The sequence below is a fragment of the Salvelinus namaycush genome, chromosome 1 (genome assembly GCF_016432855.1).
Source record: "Salvelinus namaycush isolate Seneca chromosome 1, SaNama_1.0, whole genome shotgun sequence".
NCBI lineage: Eukaryota > Metazoa > Chordata > Actinopteri > Salmoniformes > Salmonidae > Salvelinus > Salvelinus namaycush.
This window is the reverse complement of record NC_052307.1, coordinates 79,928,461-79,952,675: the sequence shown is the minus strand read 5'-3', so window position 1 is coordinate 79,952,675 and position 24,215 is coordinate 79,928,461. Positions and strand designations below refer to the sequence as shown.

The 24,215-nt window shown below is 45.8% G+C and overlaps 1 protein-coding gene across 1 annotated transcript; it reads left to right on the top strand.

Annotated features, from left to right (window-relative positions):
* Window positions 1-394: 394 nt before the first annotated feature.
* On the top strand, window positions 395-23,918 carry cers3a (ceramide synthase 3a). Its single transcript, XM_039005464.1, has 11 exons — window positions 395-836; window positions 6,009-6,182; window positions 8,108-8,225; window positions 9,968-10,086; window positions 10,214-10,271; window positions 11,458-11,508; window positions 14,981-15,073; window positions 16,228-16,356; window positions 17,487-17,593; window positions 18,605-18,758; window positions 22,611-23,918. Exons 2-11 carry the CDS (start codon window positions 6,010-6,012, stop codon window positions 23,211-23,213), a joined length of 1,605 nt encoding a protein of 534 aa, XP_038861392.1. The 5' UTR covers window positions 395-836; window position 6,009; the 3' UTR covers window positions 23,214-23,918.
* Window positions 23,919-24,215: the final 297 nt, after the last annotated feature.

The following is a 24,215-nucleotide window of genomic DNA, read 5'->3' as shown; positions in this document are numbered from 1 at the left end:
CAGGACATACCTTACCTGGTTTACCTACTGAGGGTGAGGACAGGACATACCTTACCTGGTTTACCTACTGAGGGTGAGGACAGGACATACCTTACCTGGTTTCCCTACTGAGGGTGAGGACAGGACATACCTTACCTGGTTTCCCTACTGAGGGTGAGGACAGGACATACCTTACCTGGTTTACCTACTGAGGGTGAGGACAGGACATACCTTACCTGGTTTACCTACTGAGGGTGAGGACAGGACATACCTTACCTGGTTTACCTACTGAGGGTGAGGACAGGACATACCTTACCTGGTTTCCCTACTGAGGGCGAGGACAGGACATACCTTACCTGGTTTGCATATTGAGGGTGAGGACAGGACATACCTTACCTGGTTTGCCTACTGAGGGTGAGGACAGGACATACCTTACCTGGTTTGCATATTGAGGGTGAGGACAGGACATACCTTACCTGGTTTGCCTACTGAGGGTGAGGACAGGACATACCTTACCTGGTTTCCCTACTGAGGGTGAGGACAGGACATACCTTACCTGGTTTCCCTACTGAGGGCGAGGACAGGACATACCTGGTTTGCATATTGAGGGTGGAACGGTGGGAAGCTGAGTGGTATATTCTGTTTCCCTGTGACCTTGGATTCATTGGATGGTTTCAGGGAATGTGCTGTAGTAGTGTTGTCTGGGGTCTTCTACCTGGGATGTAAATAGCTATCGCTGATTTTCTTTTGTTTTACACCTGTCCTAGTTAACGGAGGAGCGGGTTTCAACTCGAGTCTGTCCGAAGCAACCGGTGGGAGTTGTATGAGTGAGGTAGCCGTGGGATCGTGTCTTTCAGGTGAGCATATCCCCCTGTTAGAGGAGCTAAGCTTTATCTTACATGTTAGGAATGGACTGAATAGACCCTCTGTTTTCTTAGTAGGTCAGTGAGTGTATAGAGATCCTCCACCTAAGGCTTTTCTGAACGCTCTCGAGGTTGATTGATGTATAGTTTTGTAACCGGCCTAAACTCAAACTATGAAGTATCTCTGGCACTTTAGCTGGATAGCCTACGTGAAGTCATCAGCATTTAACCAGTGAAGTGTAATTACCATTTTGGTTTAAATGGAACTATAAAAAATATCTCCAAATGTAATCAGAGTTTTAAAATAAATCTTGACTGGTTTTACTCTACTCTAAAGATGTTTGTGTTTGGAGAGCATGTCTTCATGGAAACAGATTGCTTTACAGTTAACAGTGCCTGTCACAGTTCTTTTGGATATCTAGTGGTGTGTGTGTCTGTGTCTGTGTGTGTGTGTGTGTGTGTGTGTGTGTGTGTGTGTGTGTGTGTGTGTGTGTGTGTGTGTGGAATGAGGAAAACACTCTATTTATCCTCCCTTTCACCCTTTGGCCTCCTATTCTGCACTTAGTTGTACGTTTTGGACTGAACAGTCATTTTCAGGGTTAAAATCTAAAGATCATCTTTGATACATTGGAGCCATTGTTTTTCAATCATTAAAATACTATGTGAGTTGAGCATACAGTCAGTTCTAGGTTCTGTCTTAATCATGTCTCTGTATACACGTATAACGTCTTTTCCACTAAGTCATATTCTGCATACCTCTTTTGCGTGATGTATGTATTTTATCTCATTATGCATGTCAAAGATAAGAAATCACTCCCTAGTTCTGGTATGCTTCCCTGCCGAAAAACATTTATCATGCTTGAGAAAGTTGATGAAAAAGTACGATACCAGTACAGTTGAACCCTGTGCCCCTGTATGTGGGATAGAGAGAGAGAGAGTCAGAGGAGAGAAAGAGATGGACAGATATCAGAGGGAGAGAGAGAGAGACCAGGGAGAGAGAGTCAGAGGAGAGAAAGAGATGGACAGATATCAGAGAGAGAGGGAGACCAGGGAGAGAGAGAGAGAGTCAGATGAGAGAAAGAGATGGACAGATATCAGAGAGAGAGAGACACCAGGGAGAGGGAGAGAAAGAGATGGACAGATATCAGAAGGAGGGAGAAAGAAACAGAGAGAGACCAGGGAGGGAGAGGAGAAAGAGAAGGAAACATCCCCTTACAATATGCAGACAGAGTGCTTTGTCATGTTCTTCACTGACTGAATGTCTCAATCCGCAGATGATCTTCAACATCAGAACGCTAACAATACAAAAGGCCTTCCTTATCGGCTGTGTTCTGGCAGTACACCGCTAATACACACTGCTCATTGCTCTATGGACCAGTCCCACGTGACTAGGTTGTCTAGCATGGCTGCTAGTATAGGATAAACTGTAATGTTCCCCCAGGTGAATTTTTTTTAGACTCACAGTACTGCTGTATACATGATAAACACTGTACATTACATCCTCAACATAATACATACCCTACATTGAATATTACCCATGTCATACACATTGAACTCGTCTCGTACAGCAACACACACAATACATATTGCACACTGCCATTCCAGAATGTTCTCTCAGTGGCATACTAACACAGCTCAGTTGGACTTATAGCTGTTTAGTTGTTGATAGACAGGTACTTGATAGACAGGTGTTTGATAGGTAGTTTGTATCTGTTGTAGTGAAACATACAGGTGCTCAGGCTAGGTAGCGCCAGTATGCAATACGCTTGGCGCCATGATATTATCTTTGAATCATAATACATATGCGCCACAGATGTGTAATCAGTGCAAGATAAGTTTAAACGCGTAGACACAGAATTACTAGAAAGGACATTGCCCATCAGACCACTGCAATTTAACTAGTATTCAATTTCTGTGGTTAAAAGGTTGTTTTGTTGTTCCATTTCGACCTGTAGATGTGTTTGGTTGGTGGTTCCATTGTCTCCGCAAAGTCATTGTGATGTTGTTATGTTTTTGCAGGGCAGTGAAATGTGCTGAGTTACACACTGACTATACAGAACACTGCAGAGAGCCCCGGGATGTGCTGAGTTACACACTGACTATACAGAACACTGCAGAGAGCCCCGGGATGTGCTGAGTTACACACTGACTATACAGAACACTGCAGAGAGCCCCGGGATGTGCTGAGTTACACACTGACTATACAGAACACTGCAGAGAGCCCCGGGATGTGCTGAGTTACACACTGACTATACAGAACACTGCAGAGAGCCCCGGGATGTGCTGAGTTACACACTGACTATACAGAACACTGCAGAGAGCCCCGGGATGTGCTGAGTTACACACTGACTATACAGAACACTGCAGAGAGCCCCGGGATGTGCTGAGTTACACACTGACTATACAGAACACTGCAGAGAGCCCCGGGATGTGCTGAGTTACACACTGACTATACAGAACACTGCAGAGAGCCCCGGGATGTGCTGAGTTACACACTGACTATACAGAACACTGCAGAGAGCCCCGGGATGTGCTGAGTTACACACTGACTATACAGAACACTGCAGAGAGCCCCGGGATGTGCTGAGTTACATACTGACTATACAGAACACTGCAGAGAGCCCCGGGATGTGCTGAGTTACACACTGACTATACAGAACACTGCAGAGAGCCCCGGGATGTGCCGAGTTACACACTGACTATACAGAACACTGCAGAAAGCCCCGGGATGTGCTGAGTTACACACTGACTATACAGAACACTGCAGAGAGCCCCGGGATGTGCTGAGTTACACACTGACTATACAGAACACTGCAGAGAGCCCCGGGATGTGCTGAGTTACACACTGACTATACAGAACACTGCAGAGAGCCCCGGGATGTGCTGAGTTACACACTGACTATACAGAACACTGCAGAGAGCCCCGGGATGTGCTGAGTTACACACTGACTATACAGAACACTGCAGAGAGCCCCGGGATGTGCTGAGTTACACACTGACTATACAGAACACTGCAGAGAGCCCCGGGATGTGCTGAGTTACACACTGACTATACAGAACACTGCAGAGAGCCCCGGGATGTGCTGACATCAGCAGTAATGTCATCACAATGGACACACACACACACACATCAGTGTGAAAGACTAAATGACAAGAGGAGTAAATAGTCTGTGTTCGTTTAGCAGCGTGTGTGTGTGTCATCAGAATCTGCCCAGGGCCATAGAGGCCCCCTATTGATATTGTTGACATTATTCGGTAGTAGTTTGTTTGCCCTTCACATGAATCAGTCTGTACGTTCGGGATCATCAACTAGATTCAGCCCAGGGACGATTTCTTTCTTGAGTGGATGGTCGGGGTGTAGACTGCAAGAAGCCCAAACAGATATACTATTTGACTAAGACATAGTAATTTCAATCCTTGCTTACATTTGTATACGCCACGTCTCTCTACTATGCGTGGGAATACTTGGGAACAGATTTCCAAAATTAAAATCACTTGGAGCTGATTTCCAGGTGTTTTTACAGTCTTATGTCCAACAATAAATAAATAATTGGGCTGAAAACTTGGGGGGCCTAATAAACCCATCTGGGATTCCGAGAACTCCATAACTCTTTAACCATGACTTGACCACTATGGGTTGTGATCCGTTTCAGCGTTGACCTTGGTTTAGAAAAAACCACAAAGAAAAAAGTCTAGTCCGTGATTTCCTGGGATATATGTTGCTAGACTGCAGCCCTGGATTTAATTGACTACCGCAGCCAGTGATGTTTTCTCTGCTGACGTGTGTGTTGGACTAGGTGTGGGGAAGCATCTTGAGAAAGAGGTGAAGGCTGTTGTGTCAATATTTGCACTGGATATAAAGAACTGCATGTGCACTTGACTGGAGTGACCTAGGTTATACACACCCACACTATCTACACGACCTACAGCACTGGTGTCCAATGAACTCACCAACTCATGTTGTAAATCTGACTGATAGTGAATGAATGCACTCTTGAAATCCGGAACTAGGGATTTATGAGCAATATATCATGATCAATTCCTGGTTAATAAATAAAGTACATGCAAATGAAGTTGCTTCTTTACCCAATTCTAAGTTCAACCCCTTAACTGGAATCCCTATTGGTTCAACTGCCATGTCAGTTTGCCAGATGAGAACAAATAGGAACATTTGTTTTTCTCTTGGACATCATTGCACACGCAATAGAACAGCAGAATAGTGCACTGCAATTTTACTTTGCAACACTCCTCACCTTCGTTGACAAAACAAACAATAACAGCGGCTGTGGGGCGGACAGTGGCTCTGTTTCCTCTACTGCGGATTCCATCTTTAAGGGTCAATCTGCGATTTGATACTTCTATTTTTGGACTTATAAATGAACTGTATATACACATTGTTTCTTGAAGAATATAACTTTTATAAATGCCTTATCAGCTTAGTTCAATTGCCTAACCCCATCAGAACCCAAAATATTAGCTTGTTTGTTTTACTCTGTTTGTAAACAGTGTACTTGTAAACAAACTGTATTGCTTCAAAACATGGTTAAAGCTGCATTCTATAGCTTTGTGCGCGACCTGACAGAATTCAGATATAAATGGGAGTTATAGATCTGTCATTGTCATTGAAGCAATTCCATGTGCACTATTTCTATGCTTCCCCTCTTTAAGTTTCCTTTTTGCGTTTTTTTTACTTAGCGTTTCGTACACCAGGTTCAAACTGCTGAAAATACGATGTTTTTTGGTTGTTGAAAATATATTTCACAGCGGTTTAGATGGTACAATGTAAACAATGTCTTTGAGGTGCTGGATATAAATCATCTATTCAGCAAATGATTGAAAGAGACTCTGCACACTGCAATCTTGCTCCAATGTGGTTTATTAGCGACATCGTTTCCACTTTACTTTAGGTCTTCATCAGGCCTCACTTGAAAACAGTGGTGGCTGGTGGCACGTTAAATCGGAAGACGAGAGCTTAGTATGGCTGGAACGGAATAAATGGAATGGTATCAAACACTTGTTCCATGTTTTTGTAAGCATTCCATTCACACCATTTCAGCCATTACTATGAGCCGTCCTCTCCTCACCAGCCTCCTCTGTTCGATAACGTGATACCTATTGACATGTGTTTTCTAACATAACCCTCCTCTTCCACCCCTGGGTCGTCAGGATGATTGACACCCTATATGAGTGGATTTGGTGGGACCGCTTCTGGCTGCCAGTCAACCTGACCTGGGCGGACCTAGAGGACCGAGATGGGCGTGTCTACGCCAAAGCCTCTGACCTCTATGTGACGTTGCCTTACGCCATAGTCTTCCTACTGGTCAGATACCTGTTCGAAAGGTGAGCTTGCTGAACATATAGGGGCAGTTTCCCAGACAGAGATTAAGCCTTGACTAAGAAACATGTTCTCCTGTAGTCCTGTATGGCTCAGTTAATAGAGCATGGCGCTTGCATTGCCAGGATTGACGGTTTGATTCCCAGGACCACCCATACCTAAAATGTATGCACACTTGACTGTATGTGGCTTTGGATAAAAGTCTGCTAAATGGCATGTACAGTGCAGTGAAAAGTATTTGTCTGATTTTTGATACTGAATGTTATCAGATCTTCAACCAAAACCTACGATCTTCAACCAAAACCTACGATCTTCAACCAAAACCTACGATCTTCAACCAAAACCTATTTTATTTATTTAAGTAACAAAGTTATGCAACACCCAATGCTCCTGTGTGAAAAGTAATTTCCCCCTTACACTCAATAACTGGTTGAGCCACCTTTATCTGCAATGACTGCAACCAAACACTTCCTGTAGTTGATCAGTCTCTCACGTCGCTGTGGAGGAATTTTGTCCCACTCTTGCATGAAGAACTGCTTTAACTTAGCGACATTTGTGGGTTTTCAAGCATGAACTGCTCGTTTCAAGTCCTGCCACAACATCTCAATTGGGATTAGGTTTGGACTTTGGCCATTCCAAAACTTAAAATGTGTTGCCTTTTAGACATTTTCATGTAGACTTGATTGTGTGTTTTGGATCATTGTCTTGCTGCATGACCCAGCTGTGCTTCAGTTTCAGCTCACAGACGGATGGCCTGACATTCTCCTGTAGAATTCTGTTACACAGAGCAGAATTCATGGCTCCTTCTATTAAGGCAAGTCGTCCAGGTCCTGACTCCTGAGGCAGCAAAGCATCCCCAAACCATCACACTACCACCACCATGCTGACCGTTGGTATGAGGTTCTTACTGTGGATTGCAGTGTTTGGTTTTCACCAGACATAATGGGACCTATCTCATCTAAACAGTTGACTCAAGTTTGCCAAGAAGCACCTGGATGATCATCAAGACTCTTGGAAGAATGTTCTATGGACAGATGAGTCAAAAGTATAACTTTTTGGACATCATGGGTCAATTAGGTTTGAGTGCCTTGCTCAAGGGCACGTTGACAGAGCCTTGTCGGCTTGGGGATTCGTACCAGCAGCCTTTAAGTTACTGGCCCAATGCTCTAACCACTAGGCTACCTGCGACACATTGCAGCCAAAGGTGGCACAACCAGTTATTGAGTGTAAGGGGGAATTACTTTTTCACACAGGGGCATTGGGTGTTGCATAACTTTGTTATGAAATAAGTATGTAATTGTTGTGTTATTTGTTCACTCAGGTTCCTTTATCTAATATTAAGATTTGGTTGAATATCTGGTAACATTCAGTATAAACAATATGTGAAAGTAGAGAAAATTAGAAAGGGGGCAAATACTTTTTCACAGCACTGTAATATATTATATTTTGTTCAATGGAGATTTTCCATTGAAATGGTTTCTAGTCCAGGACTATGCTGTGTCCAGAGAACCGGCTCATGCCCCATGCTGTTTATATACTACTAAACCATGTTTAGTTCAAACCTTTAGTTCAAACCTCTACCTCACTGTCTCCCTACACCATAGAATTCCTACTCATCAGAAACCAGTTTGAAAGGAGAGCTCGCTGAACAAAAAAAGCCCCTTTTTATAGGTTGCTACAGGAAAGTAGATGTTAAGTTACAATTGAACCTGCTTTGCTACTGTGTTTGTGCGTGCGTCTTTGTCTATATTCAAGTTAATTTAGTTTGAGGCAATGATTCTCGTTTGCTGTGTAGTTAATCTCACCTGTGAAAACTTGCATGTGCCTACAAGGTAAACATTCTACCAGTTTTGAAAATGAAAAAAATCTGAACATTCTGCCCCATTGTAAAGTCCAATATATTTGACTGCATGTGTATGTTGTCCCCCAGGTTGATAGCCACGCCTCTAGCAGCCTCAGTGGGGATCCGGGAGAAGGCCAGACTGAGAGTAGCAGACAACCCCATCCTCGAGCTCTACTATCTCTCTCACTCCAGAAACCCTGGCCAGGTATTAACCCTACATATTAGAAAACACACTTACACCTTTTACATATAGACCTAATTATTAGTGTCAATATCAAACGTCATTGCACTATGAGATCATAGACATTCTAATGAATAGTACGAACCCTGCCCATCTGGCACTCTGGTCAAACCCTGCCCATCTGGCACTCTGGTCAAACCCTGCCCATCTGGCACTCTGGTCAAACCCTGCCCATCTGGCACTCTGGTCAAACCCTGCCCATCTGGCACTCTGGTCAAACCCTGCCCATCTGGCACTCTGGTCAAACCCTGCCCATCTGGCACTCTGGTCAAACCCTGCCCATCTGGCACTCTGGTCAAACCCTGCCCATCTGGCACTGGTCAAACCCTGCCCATCTGGCACTCTGGTCAAACCCTGCCCATCTGGCACTCTGGTCAAACCCTGCCCATCTGGCACTCTGGTCAAACCCTGCCCATCTGGCACTCTGGTCAAACCCTGCCCATCTGGCACTCTGGTCAAACCCTGCCCATCTGGCACTCTGGTCAAACCCTGCCCATCTGGCACTCTGGTCAAACCCTGCCCATCTGGCAGCCTGCCAAAACCCTGTGTATCTGGCACTCTGGTCAAACCCTGCCATCTGGCAGCCTGCCAAAACCCTGTGTATCTGGCACTCTGGTCAAACCCTGCCACCTGGCACCCTGCCTATCTGGCACTCCTGAAATCCTGGTTGGAGGATGCTGATGCTCTGACCAACTCATTGGCCATGTGGTTAGTGCGTCAGCCCTGAGATTGGAAGGTTGGGGGTTTGATCCCTGGTCTAGTCATACCAAAGACAACAAATATTTCCTGACGCTGCTCTGCTGGGGAGTCAGCATTAAGGAGCTGGATTGTAGCATATGACCTTGCGATTAAAAATTCAAGTAAATTTGGTTGGATTCAAGTTAATTCACATGTCCAGGGGGTGTACTTGTCCAGCTGCCTCAGGCTACAGGTATAGGAGATGGGCTCAGGCCCTATGGGCCATTCTGGCTCAGACAGGGGTACTATCAGACAGTATATCTGTTGTTCAGACCTGTGATCGTGTACATCACCCAGATGTCCAGCTAACCAACCTCTAATGCAGATACTATGCTCCAGGCCAGATGTTTTGGTCCATGACTCACCATGTGGTCATGAGGGATGTTAATGTTTATCCACATGACTTTCGCCCTTTACCCATCTCTCCACACGAGGTGTGTGTGCGCGAGCGAGTGTGTAAGTGTGTGTGTCAATGGTGTAAGTGTGTGTGTCAATGCGTCTATGTGCGCTTGTGTGTGTGAATTTCCACGCGTCTGTGTGCATCTGCGTGCGTGTGTGTGTGAGCCTCCTGATGTGTGTATATCATCAGACGGTCTAGACAGTCTTTGAGGGGATTAGTGAAACCTCACACCACGAGACCTCTCTCTCAGATCAAACCTGATGGTTATTTTGCTGAATGGAGACGATCTCCAGTGAGAGATCATCAGCTCCTCTATCTGCTAATAACTGTCTGCTGATGACTGCTACACAGCACTCATGGTCCAGTGTCTTACCGGAATCTCAAGTAGCCAGCGAAATGAAACAAGTAGCCAGCTAGTGGGGACAAACTTGCCCTACTAAAGTGAATTTGGTGACCAATTTATTGAAGTCAACTTAGCATAAGGGTTAGTAGTCCTCTGTGTAGCTGGCAGCTGGCGCTAATCAAACACACTTGGTTCTGAACTTGTGTGTGTGTGTCTGTGTCCCAGGCAGTTAAAGATGGTCTGTCTAAGAAGAGCGGCTGGTGCGTTAGGCAGGTGGAGCGCTGGTTCAGAAAGAGAAGAAACCAGGATCGTCCCGGAGTACTGAAGAAGTTCAGAGAGGCTGGGTAAAACTGTGTGTTGTGTGTGAGAGTATGCTTATTCCACATTTTCACCTTTCACTCAGTAGTGTTATTCTTCTTCTTCTTATATTAGTGTCCCTTGTCTGTCTCGGTCTCTGTCTCTGTCTTGCAGTTGGAGGTTTGTGTTCTATCTGTTGGCGTTAATTGGAGGAGTTGTGTCCCTGTATGATGTGAGTAGTGACTCGAGTGATCCTCTGCTTCACAAACACAAGTGTTTACAAGATAGCAATTCAGCGCGTGTGGAGAGATTTCAAGATGTGGAGTGAGATTACTGTATCTTAACTCTGTTACATTCAGTACCACCAAAACACACACCGGCTACAAATTGCTAACACTTTATGATGTGTTATACACATCAAATTAACATCCTCAAAGTAGAACTTTAACAGGTTGTCCCGGGTGAAAGCAGGGAGGAGGTCAAAATGGAAGACTCAATTGCTGGATAAAAATATTATCTGAGCTGAAATGGAGAACGTCTTTTCAGTCATTCTGCCCTGAAGTGAAGGAGGAGAGAGGCAGATAAGGGGAGGAGAGGACAGAGAGAGGCGGATAAGGGGAGGAGAGGACAGAGAGAGGCGGATAAGGGGAAGAGGGGAGGAGAGGACAGAGAGAGGCGGATAAGGGGAAGAGGGGAGGAGAGGACAGAGAGAGGCGGATAAGGGGAAGAGGGGAGGAGAGGACAGAGAGAGGCGGATAAGGGGAAGAGGGGAGGAGAGGACAGAGAGAGGCGGATAAGGGGAAGAGGGGAGGAGAGGACAGAGAGAGGCGGATAAGGGGAAGAGGGGAGGAGAGGACAGAGAGGCGGATAAGGGGAAGAGGGGAGGAGAGGACAGAGAGAGGCGGATAAGGGGAAGAGGGGAGGAGAGGACAGAGAGAGGCAGATAAGGGGAGGAGAGGACAGAGAGAGGCGGATAAGGGGAGGAGAGGACAGAGAGAGGCGGATAAGGGGAAGAGGGGAGGAGAGGACAGAGAGAGGCGGATAAGGGGAAGAGGGGAGGAGAGGACAGAGAGAGGCGGATAAGGGGAAGAGGGGAGGAGAGGACAGAGAGAGGCGGATAAGGGGAAGAGGGGAGGAGAGGACAGAGAGAGGCGGATAAGGGGAAGAGGGGAGGAGAGGACAGAGAGAGGCGGATAAGGGGAAGAGGGGAGGAGAGGACAGAGAGAGGCGGATAAGGGGAAGAGGGGAGGAGAGGACAGAGAGAGGAGCTCTATGGGAATTTGACGGTGATGGCTTCAGCAAGTGTCTGAAGGCCTCGAGGGCAATGCCAGTTGAAATTGAAAGCATCATGATGAGATTGTCCTGTAATGTTCTTTAAAGATTTCCCTGCATGTTTCTCCTTTTGTTTTGTATTTCAGAAAGAATGGTTTTATGATACGCGGGAAGTGTGGAATGGATTTCCTAAACAGGTGCGTATGTATGTGTGTGTGTGTGTGTGTGAGTATGGACACGTGTGTGAGTATGGACACGTGTGTGAGTATGGACACGTGTGTGTGTGTGTGTGTGTGTGTGTGTGTGTGTGTTCTAGTCATTAGGCCTACTACTGAGAGATTAGTGCTTTTTGAGGTCAGTTCGATTACTAATAAAATTATCAGGATTTTTGGTTTCTGTATGCATTATGTGGATTGAATGCTGAAACAACACAGAATAAAACAGTGAATAACAGTGCCATGATGGTAGTGCCCAACAGTGCCCATTACTCCTTATTATTCACATTACTTGACTTTAATAAAATATGTTTGGGGCTTATTTTGGACCTAAGCTTGTCACCTACCTTCCCGCCTTTGGGACAACGACTCCCATTGTTGTGACGGAGACATGATCATCTCGTGGATATATACAGATCTCTGCCCACACCAGCCGGACAAGTAGGCATATAGAATATTGGTGGGTTGGAAACTACAACTCCCTACTACATCACATAGTTCAGGCTTGATCTGATTTCTCTCTAGAGAAACTACAACACCCTACTACATCACACAGTTCAGGCTTGATCTGATTTCTCTCTAGAGAAACTACAACTCCCTACTACATCACATAGTTCAGGCTTGATCTGATTTCTCTCTAGAGAAACTACAACACCCTACTACATCACACAGTTCAGGCTTGATCTGATTTCTCTCTAGAGAAACTGCGCATTGAGCTCACAGAAAAAATGCAAATAATTGAACTGACGTCGGTCAATTAGTTGTTAATTTTTTTCCGGTTAGTTGCTCAGCACTACTGGTCATTTACCAGGGTGATTTTGAAGAGCTCTCACACTCTCCTTACTCTTCTCACGTGTCTCCACACTAGTATAACCAACCAGGAAGAACAACAACATATCATACTTGAACAGACGCCACTTGGCAGCATTTTCAAACTCCAGATTTAGGAGTTTGCTCACACATCAAACATATACAACTTGTTGATAATATTTATTCTCAGGTCCAAAACACACAGGTCCATATTTAGTAGTGAGACTAGTTTTAAAATGTATTTTAACAAGTGGAGGAATGTGTGTATGGTTTAGATTGCTGTTCAGTCTTTACTGGGTGCCAGGTCCTAATCAAAGGAATGATGATGTCACACAAACTGGAGTGGCGAGGCTAGGATTACGTTTGATCAGGCTCCACACCTAACAATGTTGCCTGGGGTTTAAAGCAGCTCGAAGTATATACAGATCACGTCCCAGATGGCACCTCCTATTGGCCCTGGTCAAACGTAGTGCACTACATCAGGACTAGAGTGCCATTTGGGATGAAGGCATAGTTTGTAGAGAGATTTTGGATGTGTTTTATGTGATCGTATTTGCAACAAAGAATTCAACACAGTTGGTAACTACTTGGTATCCAACTTGTTGGCCTACTTAGTAGGGCTAATTTTGATGAATCCCCCAAAATAAAAAGTGGTACTAGATCGACTAATTATTATGCAATTGCAATTTTAACCATGTAGTTGCTAAGAAAAAACCATGTGTAGCGTAGGATAAAACACCATGTAGCTCTGGGGCCGTATATATCAATCAAATTCAATCAATCAAATGTATTTATAAAGCCCTTTTTACATCAGCCGATGTCACAAAGTGCTTATACAGAAACCCAGCCTAAAACCCCAAACAGCAAGCAATGCAGATGTAGAAGCACGGTGGCTAGGAAAAACTCCCTAGAAAAGCAGGAACCTAGGAAGAAACCTAGAGAGGAACCAGGCTCTGAGGGGTGGCCAGTCCTCTTTTGGCTGTGCCGGGGGGAGATTATAACAGTGCATGGCCAAGATGTTCAAACGTTCATAGATGACCAGCAGGGTCAAATATTAATAATCACAGTGGTTGTAGAGGGTGCAACAGGTCAGCACCTCAGGAGGAAATGTCAGTTGGCTTTTCATAGCCGAGCATTCAGAGATAGAGACAGCAGGTGCGGTAGAGAGAGAGAGTCGAAAACAGCAGGTCCGGGACAAGGTAGCACGTCCGTCGAACAGGTCAGGTTTCCATAGCCGCAGGCAGAACAGTTGAAACTGGAGCAGCGGTACGACCAGGTGGACTGGGGACAGCAAGGAGTCATCAGGCCAGGTAGTCCTGAGGCATGGTCCTAGGGCTCAGGTCCTCCGAGAGAAAGAGAGAGCGAATTAGAGGGAGCATACTTAAATTCACACAGGACACCGGATAAGACAGGAGAAATACTCCAGATATAACAGACTGACCCTAGCCCCCCGACAGAAACTATTGCAGCATAATTACTGGCGGCTGAGACATGAGGGGACGGGAGACACTGTGGCCCCATCCGACTATACCTCCGGACAGGGCCAACCAAGCAGGATATAACCCCACCCACTTTGCCAAAGCACAGCCCCCACACCACTAGAGGGATATCTTCAACCACCAACTTACTACCCTGAGAAAAGGCAGAGTATAGCCCACGAAGATCTCCCCCCAGCACGAACCCGGACAGGAAGATCACGTCAGAGACTCAACCCACTCAAGTGACGCACCCCTCCTAGGTGGAAGAGCACCAGTAAGCCAGTGACTCAGCCCCTGTAAAATGGTTAGAGGCAGAGATTCCAGTGGAGAGAGGAGAACCGGCCAGGCAGAGACAGCAGTGCCTTTCCGTTCACCTTCACACCCCTGGGCCAGACTACACTCAATCATAGGACCTACTGAAGAGATGAGTCTTCAATAAAGACTTAGAGGTTGAGACCGAGTCTGCGTCTCTCACATGGATAGGTAACCATTCCATAAAAATTGAGCTCTATAGGAGAAAGCCCTGCCTCCAGCTGTTTGCTTAGAAATTCTAGGGACAGTAAGGAGGCCTGCGTCTTGTGACCGTAGCGTACGTGTAGGTATGTACAGCAGGACCAAATCAGAAAGATAGCTAGTAGCAAGCCCATGTAATGTTTTGTAGGTTAGCAATAAAACCTTGAAATCAGCCCTTGCCTTAACAGGAAGCCATTGTAGAGAGGCTAGCACTGGAGTAATATGATCACATTTTTTGGTTCTAGTCAAGATTCTAGCAGTCGTGTTTAGCACTAACTGAAGTTTATTTAGTGCTTTATCCGGGTAGCCGGAAAGGAGAGCATTGCAGTAGTCTAATCTAGAAGTGACAAAAGCATACTTTTTGGACAGAAAGTTTCAGATTTTTGCAATGTTACGTAGATGGAAAAAGCTGTCCTTGAAACAGTGGTCTCTAAGTAGGAGTGCTGATCTAGGACCAGTTGTCCCCTGTCCATGTTGTCTTATTCATTGTGATCTAAAACTGATCATAAATCATCACTCTACTCTAAGATGCTTGATGGCTACACAGCCCCTTATCTCTCTCTCTCTCTCTCTCTCTCTCTCTCTCTCTCTATCTCTATCTCTATCTCTATCTCTATATCTCTCTATCTCTATATATATCTCTATATATATAGACTATGCTGGATTCTCAGTACTGGTACTACATCCTGGAGATGAGCTTCTATGGTTCTCTTCTGTTCAGAGTCACCTTTGATGTCAAGAGGAAGGTGAGAGTCGGGGATCCCAGTCCCTGCCAGCCCCTATGGGCTTTTCTCAAGCTCTGCTTTCTTTCCCATACACCTGCATTATATTCCTCTCTGACCCGTTTACCTGCTTCTCATAAGATGGAAAAACAAGAGGTCCTGAAGCTCTGCTTTCTTTCCCACACACCTGCATTATCTTCCCCTCTCTGACCCGTTTACCTGCTTCTCATAAGATGGAAAAACAAGAGGTCCTGAAGCTCTGCTTTCTTTCCCACACACCTGCATTATCTTCCTCTCTGACCCGTTTACCTGCTTCTCATAAGATGGAAAAACAAGAGGTCCTGAAGCTCTGTTTTCTTTCCCACACACCTGCATTATCTTCCCCTCTCTGACCCGTTTACCTGCTTCTCATAAGATGGAAAAACAAGAGGTCCTGAAGCTCTGCTTTCTTTCCCACACACCTGCATTATCTTCCCCTCTCTGACCCGTTTACCTGCTTCTCATAAGATGGAAAAACAAGAGGTCCTGAAGCTCTGCTTTCTTTCCCATACACCTGCATTATCTTCCCCTCTCTGACCCGTTTACCTGCTTCTCATAAGATGGAAAAACAAGAGGTCCTGAAGCTCTGCTTTCTTTCCCACACACCTGCATTATCTTCCTCTCTGACCCGTTTACCTGCTTCTCATAAGATGGAAAAACAAGAGGTCCTGAAGCTCTGCTTTCTTTCCCACACACCTGCATTATCTTCCCCTCTCTGACCCGTTTACCTGCTTCTCATAAGATGGAAAAACAAGAGGTCCTGAAGCACTGCTTTCTCACATTAGTTACCTACTGCAGTCCTAATTAGATAGCGGACTGCCTGCCACCTCTGACAGGCCAGCGCATTAAATGTCTTATGGAGATGAAAAGTAGAAAGTGTGTAGAAATGACCATATCAGGAAATCAACTAAGTATTTTTGGCTACTCATAAGCAATTACAGTTAATGATCATTTCCACTATATGATACACACTATTAGACGTTTATTAGTTGTTCCAACATGCTCAACATTGTCCATCTGCCTGCTTAGTTATGCATGTCACACTATCAAGTGATTTTATGGACACGTAGTAGAATAACAACAGTAGCAACAGCAACAACAGCGACAGGGGAAGATGTTTGTTGTGTTGTCTCCTCTAGGACTTTAAGGAACAGATCATCCACCATTTGGCCACCCTGACGCTGCTGTCCTTCTCTTGGTGTGTCAACTACATCCGTATAGGAACCCTGGTGATGCTCATCCACGATGCCTCCGACGTCCTGCTAGAGGTCTGCTACCATGTGGAGTGTCTGTGTGTGGTGTGTTCGGTGTGGTGTGTTCGGTGTGGTGTGTGGTGTGTTCTGTGTGTGGTGTGTGGTGTGTTGTGTGTGGTGTGTTCTGTGTGGTGTGTTCTGTGTGTGTGTGGCAGACACTTTCTATTCATTTTTTTTTTACCCCTTTTTCTCCCCAATTTTGTGGTATCCAATTGGTAGATAAAGTCTTGTCTCATCGCTGAAACTCCCATACGGACTCGGGAGAGGCGAAGGTCGAGAGCCGTGCGTCCACCTGAACACAACCCAACCAAGCCGCACTGCTTCTTAACACAATGCCCACTTCACCCGGAAGCCAGCCGCACCAATGTGTCGGAGGAAACAGTGTACACCTGGCCACCATGTCAGTGTGCGCTGTGCCCGGCCCGCCACAGGAGTTGCTAGTGCGTGATGGGACAAGGACATCCCTGCCGGCCAAACCCTCCCCTAACCCAGACGACGCTGGGCCAATTGTGCGCCGCCCCATGGGTCTCCCGGTTCGCAGCCGGCTGCGACAGAGCCTGGACCCGAACCCAAAATCTCTGGTAGCACAGCTAGCACTGCGATGCCGTGCCTTAGACCACTGAGCCACTCGGGAGGCCAAGAGTGGCAGACACTTTTATCCAGAGCAACGGTTACGTCCCAAATGGCCCCCTGGTAAACATAGGGCTCATGTTAACAGTAGTGCACTGAAGAGAAACGGGTGCATATAGAGCACCCCCATAGTGAGCTGTGTGTTCCTGGTAGCGGGGAGACTCACTGTGTGTTTCTGGTAGCGGGGAGACTCACTGTGTGTTTCTGGTAGCGGGGAGACTCACTGTGTGTTTCTGGTAGCGGGGAGACTCACTGTGTGTTTCTGGTAGCGGGGAGACTCACTGTGTGTTTCTGGTAGCGGGGAGACTCACTGTGTGTTTCTGGTAGCGGGGAGACTCACTGTGTGTTTCTGGTAGCGGGGAGACTCACTGTGTGTTTCTGGTAGCGGGGAGACTCACTGTGTGTTTCTGGTAGCGGGGAGACTCACTGTGTGTTTCTGGTAGCGGGGAGACTCACTGTGTGTTCCTGGTAGCGGGGAGACTCACTGTGTGTTGTTCTCTCTTCTCTCTCCCCAGTCTGCCAAGTTGTTTAACTACGCCAAATGGGAGAGAACCTGCAACAGTCTTTTTGTGGTGTTTGCCATTGTGTTCATGGTAACCCGACTGATCATCTTCCCATTCTGGTAAGGCAACTGACGAACCCTAGCTCTGTGTGTGTGTGCGTGTGCGTGTGCGTGTGCGTGTCTCTCTCTCTATTGTATGTTCACCAGTTGACACACTGGAGGAGTAATTGTCAGGGGAATGTCTTTGTCTCATGAGCGCTCAGTGATACAGAAGCCAATATTTGTTGAATTATGGTCTGTCTACCTCTCCTGTGAGAAACAATCAACCATCTCATTTCACTCTGAAAGGCCAAACAAAGAGACGTTGAACTTTGCAAAAGCACAAAACATCATGTTCTCTTCTCTGCAGAGAAAATTAACCAGGGTCGTGTTCATTAGTGCACACCGTAGAAAAAGGTTATGCAACTGAAAGTGAAAACAAACGTTTCCTTTTTTCCCCCCACATATTTTAATTCTATATTTTTCCAACTCTGTAGTCAGCCCAACAAAAAACCTGAATGTTTCTTTTTGGTCTGGCTCAGGTTTTCCCTTCCTGTTTCAGTCTGGTGCCTATTGAATATGACCCAGTGTTTCTGCAACGGACAGCATTGGACAGCATTGAAGGAGCACGAAAGCTGAAAAGCTGAACTATGTCCCCTTTCTCTCATGGACATTACTTACAAATTGACAGAATACCAGATTTCTTAGCTATCATTTTTATACAGATAGTTACATAGTATTTACCTACTTATTTCTAGAATGAAAAATCCCTATAAAACAAAGAGTAGCCATTATTTTCCTCACAAAGGCTTGTGTTTAGTAGGCATGAAAAGCAAAACATTTTTTAAATAGAAAAAATAATCTTATTGAATTCTTACTGGTTATAGCGCCTCTGCTTCACGTCGTTTTCTCACGTTCCATGCACACTGAACATCCAGGACAAGTTTAAATGTTTAACAGAGCTTATCATATCTAGTAGAATGTATCATATAAATGTATATTTTAGCACTTCGGGTTTGTGAAAAAGTATCTTGCAAATAAAATGCATTACCATCATCACCATCATTGTCTGTATTGGTTATGTCCTTCCAGGCTGATCCACTGTACGTGGGTGTACCCCACACTCCAGTACCCCCCGTTCTTTGGTTACTACTTCTTCAACGTCATGCTGGTGGTCCTCCTGTTCCTACACATCTTCTGGGCCTACCTCATCCTGCGCATGGTCAAGAAGTTCCTCTTTGGCAAAGTGAGTCATCTTTTTGGCAGTGATTTATTTCACTCTTTCTTTTCCATTCTTCATCCATTCCCTTTATGACAGCCATCATTTGGTCACAACGTCACCACTTAAAGCAGGCCTGAATCATACCAGTCTGACACTCAAACCGCTCTCTGAGTACCCATAAACAGGTGGTCTTCCACTGATCTACCCCAGTACTAGCATACCTGTTTCATCTGGTCAACTAATCATCACCTTCTTGATTAGTTGGAATTAGGTTTGCAGGTTTTTGTATAAGACAAATAAGTGGAATAACCTACAGGGGGATGTCAGCTACCACTCAGCCTAGTCAATGCTCTTCTCTCTCCTGGCACCCCAATGGTGGAACCAGCCTCCGCCTGAAGCTAGGACAGCAGAGTCCCTGGATATCTTCTGAAAACACCTGAAACCCCACCTCTTCAAATAGTACCTTAAATGAATCAAGTATTTATAAGTATTTTCCTACTAGCACTGACTTTGATAACTACTTTATAGACAGAACATGATCTTGCTACGACTGTGATGGTACAAACTGACAGAATACCAACCTGATGATGAGTTGACCAGAGGTTGATGATGAGTTGACCAGAGGTTGATGATGAGTTGACCAGAGGTCGATGATGAGTTGACCAGAGGTCGATGATGAGTTGACCAGAGGTTGATGATGAGTTGACCAGAGGTCGATGATGAGTTGACCAGAGGTCGATGATGAGTTGACCAGAGGTCGATGATGAGTTGACCAGAGGTCGATGATGAGTTGACCAGAGGTCGATGATGAGTTGACCAGAGGTCGATGATGAGTTGACCAGATGAAACGGGTGTACTAGTACTGCTGCACACAATGTTTCTATTCATATACTGTCCATACAGTCTCTACACACCATCCTTTACAGTACATATATATTTATATTCTAATATTTCTTAATTCAATTATTTTGGGGATTTGCATGTATTGTTTTGTGTTGTTAGGTATTACTGCACAATTGGAGCTAGGAACATAAGCATTTCACTACACCCCTAATAACATCTGCAAAATATGTTTACTCAACCAATAAAATGTGATTTGATTTTGATTTGATATGTGGTTGTCTCACCCAGCTATGTGAAGATGAATGCACTAAAGTTGCTGAATGACTAAAATGTTAGATGTAAGTGGATCCTACTATAGGAGAGCTCTGGGAAACATTGCTCTAAACACACACAGAGCCCCAGCCTACAGCTGCTTGACTGGCCTGGCTAGATCATGCAGAGCCCCAGCCTACAGCTGCTTGACTGGCCTGGCTAGATCATGCAGAGCCCCAGCCTACAGCTGCTTGACTGGCCTGGCTAGATCATGCAGAGCCCCAGCCTACAGCTGCTTGACTGGCCTGGCTAGATCATGCAGAGCCCCAGCCTACAGCTGCTTGACTGGCCTGGCTAGATCATGCAGAGCCCCAGCCTACAGCTGCTTGACTGGCCTGGCTAGATCATGCAGAGCCCCAGCCTACAGCTGCTTGACTGGCCTGGCTAGATCATGCAGAGCCAACAGGTGGTCTCTTTGAAACTCAGTGCTGTCTGATGTGGGTGGAGGGTAACAGAGACCTCAGCCCTCCTGCATTGACGTCCATGTGGTTTTATGGGTCAGTAGCTTCTGATTGGTGCTGTGGTGCAGATGACTACACCAGTGTCTGTTCTCTGTCAGATGACTACACCAGTGTCTGTTCTGTCAGATGACTACAGTGTCTGTTCTCTGTCAGATGACTACAGTGTCTGTTCTCTGTCAGATGACTACAGTGTCTGTTCTCTGTCAGGTGACTACAGTGTCTGTTCTCTGTCAGGTGACTACAGTGTCTGTTCTCTGTCAGGTGACTACAGTGTCTGTTCTCTGTCAGATGACTACAGTGTCTGTTCTCTGTCAGATGACTACAGTGTCTGTTCTCTGTCAGATGACTACAGTGTCTGTTCTCTGTCAGATGACTACAGTGTCTGTTCTCTGTCAGATGACTACAGTGTCTGTTCTCTGTCAGATGACTACAGTGTCTGTTCTCTGTCAGGTGACTACAGTGTCTGTTCTCTGTCAGGTGACTACAGTGTCTGTTCTCTGTCAGGTGACTACAGTGTCTGTTCTCTGTCAGGTGACTACAGTGTCTGTTCTCTGTCAGGTGACTACAGTGTCTGTTCTCTGTCAGGTGACTACAGTGTCTGTTCTCTGTCAGGTAACTACAGTGTCTGTTCTCTGTCAGGTAACTACAGTGTCTGTTCTCTGTCAGGTGACTACAGTGTCTGTTCTCTGTCAGGTGACTACAGTGTCTGTTCTCTGTCAAGTGACTACAGTGTCTGTTCTCTGTCAGATGACTACAGTGTCTGTTCTCTGTCAGATGACTACACCAGTGTCTGTTCTCTGTCAGATGACTACAGTGTCTGTTCTCTGTCAGATGACTACAGTGTCTGTTCTCTGTCAGATGACTACAGTGTCTGTTCTCTGTCAGATGACTACACCAGTGTCTGTTCTCTGTCAGGTGACTACAGTGTCTGTTCTCTGTCAGGTAACTACAGTGTCTTCTCTGTCAGATGACTACAGTGTCTGTTCTCTGTCAGATGACTACACCAGTGTCTGTTCTCTGTCAGGTGACTACAGTGTCTGTTCTCTGTCAGGTGACTACAGTGTCTGTTCTCTGTCAGGTGACTACAGTGTCTGTTCTCTGTCAGGTGACTACAGTGTCTGTTCTCTGTCAGGTGACTACAGTGTCTGTTCTCTGTCAGGTGACTACAGTGTCTGTTCTCTGTCAGATGACTACAGTGTCTGTTCTCTGTCAGGTGACTACAGTGTCTGTTCTCTGTCAGTGTGGTCTAGAATCGAGCCTAAGACCCAACGCTCTTTTTTTTCATTGTTTCATTGTTGTCATTCTGTCCATGTTGACTTACTAACTGAGCAGTTAGAACAGTGTGTGTGTGTGTGTGTGTGTGTGTGTGTGTGTGTACAATTGTGTTGGGCTTGGCAAGGTGCTTGATCCCTGTCAGCTACGGCAACGGCAGAAAACAGCTAAGGTGCCAGGGGCAATTACTCAACCCCACGAGGTCACAAGGCAACAGTGGTTTGCCATTGGGTCCTAATTATTGGTGATTTAGCATAGTGCCAGAACATAATTATATTTCTGGAAAACACAATGTGGCTCAGAGCGGTCAGACGGCTCAAGGAGAGAGAATAGAGTCCATTATGGTAAGTCTGAAAGACTGACCTGACCTACCATGGATTAAACTCCAGGTGTTTCTGATTGATCGAAGGCGGCCAATTGGGTTTCAGCGTTAGTTGAAATAGCTCAGGGCTGTGTGTATGTAGCGTCTCAGAGTATGAGTGTTGGTCTAGGATCAGCTATCCATGTAATCTTATTCATTGTGATCTAAAAGGCTAAACTCATCCTTGATCAGCACTCCTGCTCTGAGACGCTCAATACATGCAGCCCCAGGTTTCAATGCTACTTTTAGGTGAATGTTTTGTTCTGAGTGATATAGGGCTACACAGAACTGTGTTGTATGTGATGCAGGAGCAGTGATTCCCAAATGGTTGGTCACAGCTGATTTCTTTTTTGACAGAGTACTGGCGTGAGACACTGGTTTTATTTTCTTGGATCACAAATAATCACTTTAGAGAGAGAACTACGGGAACTACTGTGTTAGAGATGATGATGGTCTCTGAGGTAGAACGTGGCATTATATCTCGATGTATGTTCTGAGTACATTGTTTTTCTCTCTCTCTCTCTCTCTCTCTCTCTCTGTCTCTCTGTCTCTCTGTCTCTCTGTCTCTCTGTCTCTCTGTCTCTCTGTCTCTCTGTCTCTCTGTGTCTTTCTCTCTCTCTACTCCAGATGACCAGAGATGAAAGAAGTGATGATGAGGAGGATGGTGAAGAAAGCAGTCTGACTGAAGAGGAAAAAGAGGAGGGCAGTTATCGTTACACCAACGGCAATGGTTCTGGACTGGGCACAAAGGAGGGCAGTTATCGTTACACCAACGGCAATGGTTCTGGACTGGGCACAAAGGAGGGCAGTTATCGTTACACCAACGGCGATGGTTCTGGACTGGGCACAAAGGAGGGCAGTTATCGTTACACCAACGGCAATGGTTCTGGACTGGGCACAAAGGAGGGCAGTTATCGTTACACCAACGGCAATGGTTCTGGACTGGGCACAAAGGAGGGCAGTTATCGTTACACCAACGGCAATGGTTCTGGACTGGGCACAAAGGAGGGCAGTTATCGTTACACCAACGGCAATGGTTCTGGACTGGGCACAAAGGAGGGCAGTTATCGTTACACCAACGGCAATGGTTCTGGACTGGGCACAAAGGAGGGCAGTTATCGTTACACCAACGGCAATGGTTCTGGACTGGGCACAAAGGAGGGCAACAATGGCTGCTTCAGACACTTATCTCTCTCGGAGAACGTCTGCCCATCAAAAACTGTCTACTGACCAAGCTCGCGTCGTGATTGGCAGAGCCCTGCACCAGAGGCAGGAAGTGGTGGGATCAAGGTCATAGGAGAAGCTGGAACAACACAAAACAGATTCCATCCCATATGGAAAAACAACAGCAAGCAGACAAACATTTAGATGAAGATTTATGACTCTAGAATTTGGAGTGTAGCCTGGCAAAAAATAAATACTTCACACACAGAAAGAGACCGTATTTCTTGGCCTGTAGTTTCTTCCACGTCCAAACTCCTCTCATCTTCAAGGAAAACAATGTTGACGATGGCACAGTTTCACATGGAACCCTCAGACAGCAATGAGACAAAGACCAGAAAACCAAAACCAAAAAACACTAAAACCCTTGTGTTTTTGTTCATCGTCATATTTAATCTGTTCAGTATTGCTGCAGAAAGGTGGTGCGCTTCATGAAACGGTGCCACACGGATGCTCCGCCTGAGCCCTTCATCCATCAAGGCCTGGCAAGGGTTTATAGTTTATGGGCTGCGTTCATTCACTAGCGGCCTACATGTTTTATTTCAACCTCTGCTGGCTATGGGGGTTAGTTATGGACAACCAGGAGATGAATGAGAGGCAATATCACAATGGACTCCTCCAGATGATATTGACACGTGTGTTTTGGAGAGTGGGGGGGGTAGGTTTGTGCCTCCAAGTCCTTCTCATCCCTCTCTCCTTCTCCCTCTCTCTGACTCCCCCTCCTTCTCATTCTCTCCTACTTCCTCTCTCCTTCTCATTCTCTCCTTCTCATTCTCTCCTACTCCCTCTCTCCTACTCCCTCTTTCCTTCTCTCCTACTCCCTCACTCCTACTCCCTCTCTCCTACTCTCCTTCTCCCTCTCTCTTACTCCCTCTCTCTTACTCCCTCTCTCTTACTCCCTCTCTCCTACTCCCTCTCTCCTTCTCTTACTCCCTCTCTCCTTCTCCTAATCGCTCTCTCTCTCTCTTTCTCTCTCTCTCTCTCTCTCTCTCTCTCTCTCTCTCTCTCTCG

Excerpts from the sequence above, each read along its gene's own strand:
- cers3a (XM_039005464.1), top strand. The coding sequence starts at position 6,010 with ATGATTGACACCCTATATGAGTGGATTTGGTGGGACCGCTTCTGGCTG. Across the intron at positions 16,357-17,486 it reads CCTCCGACGTCCTGCTAGAG|TCTGCCAAGTTGTTTAACTA; the intron begins GTCTGCTACCAT and ends CTCTCTCCCCAG. Across the intron at positions 17,594-18,604 it reads CTGATCATCTTCCCATTCTG|GCTGATCCACTGTACGTGGG; the intron begins GTAAGGCAACTG and ends ATGTCCTTCCAG.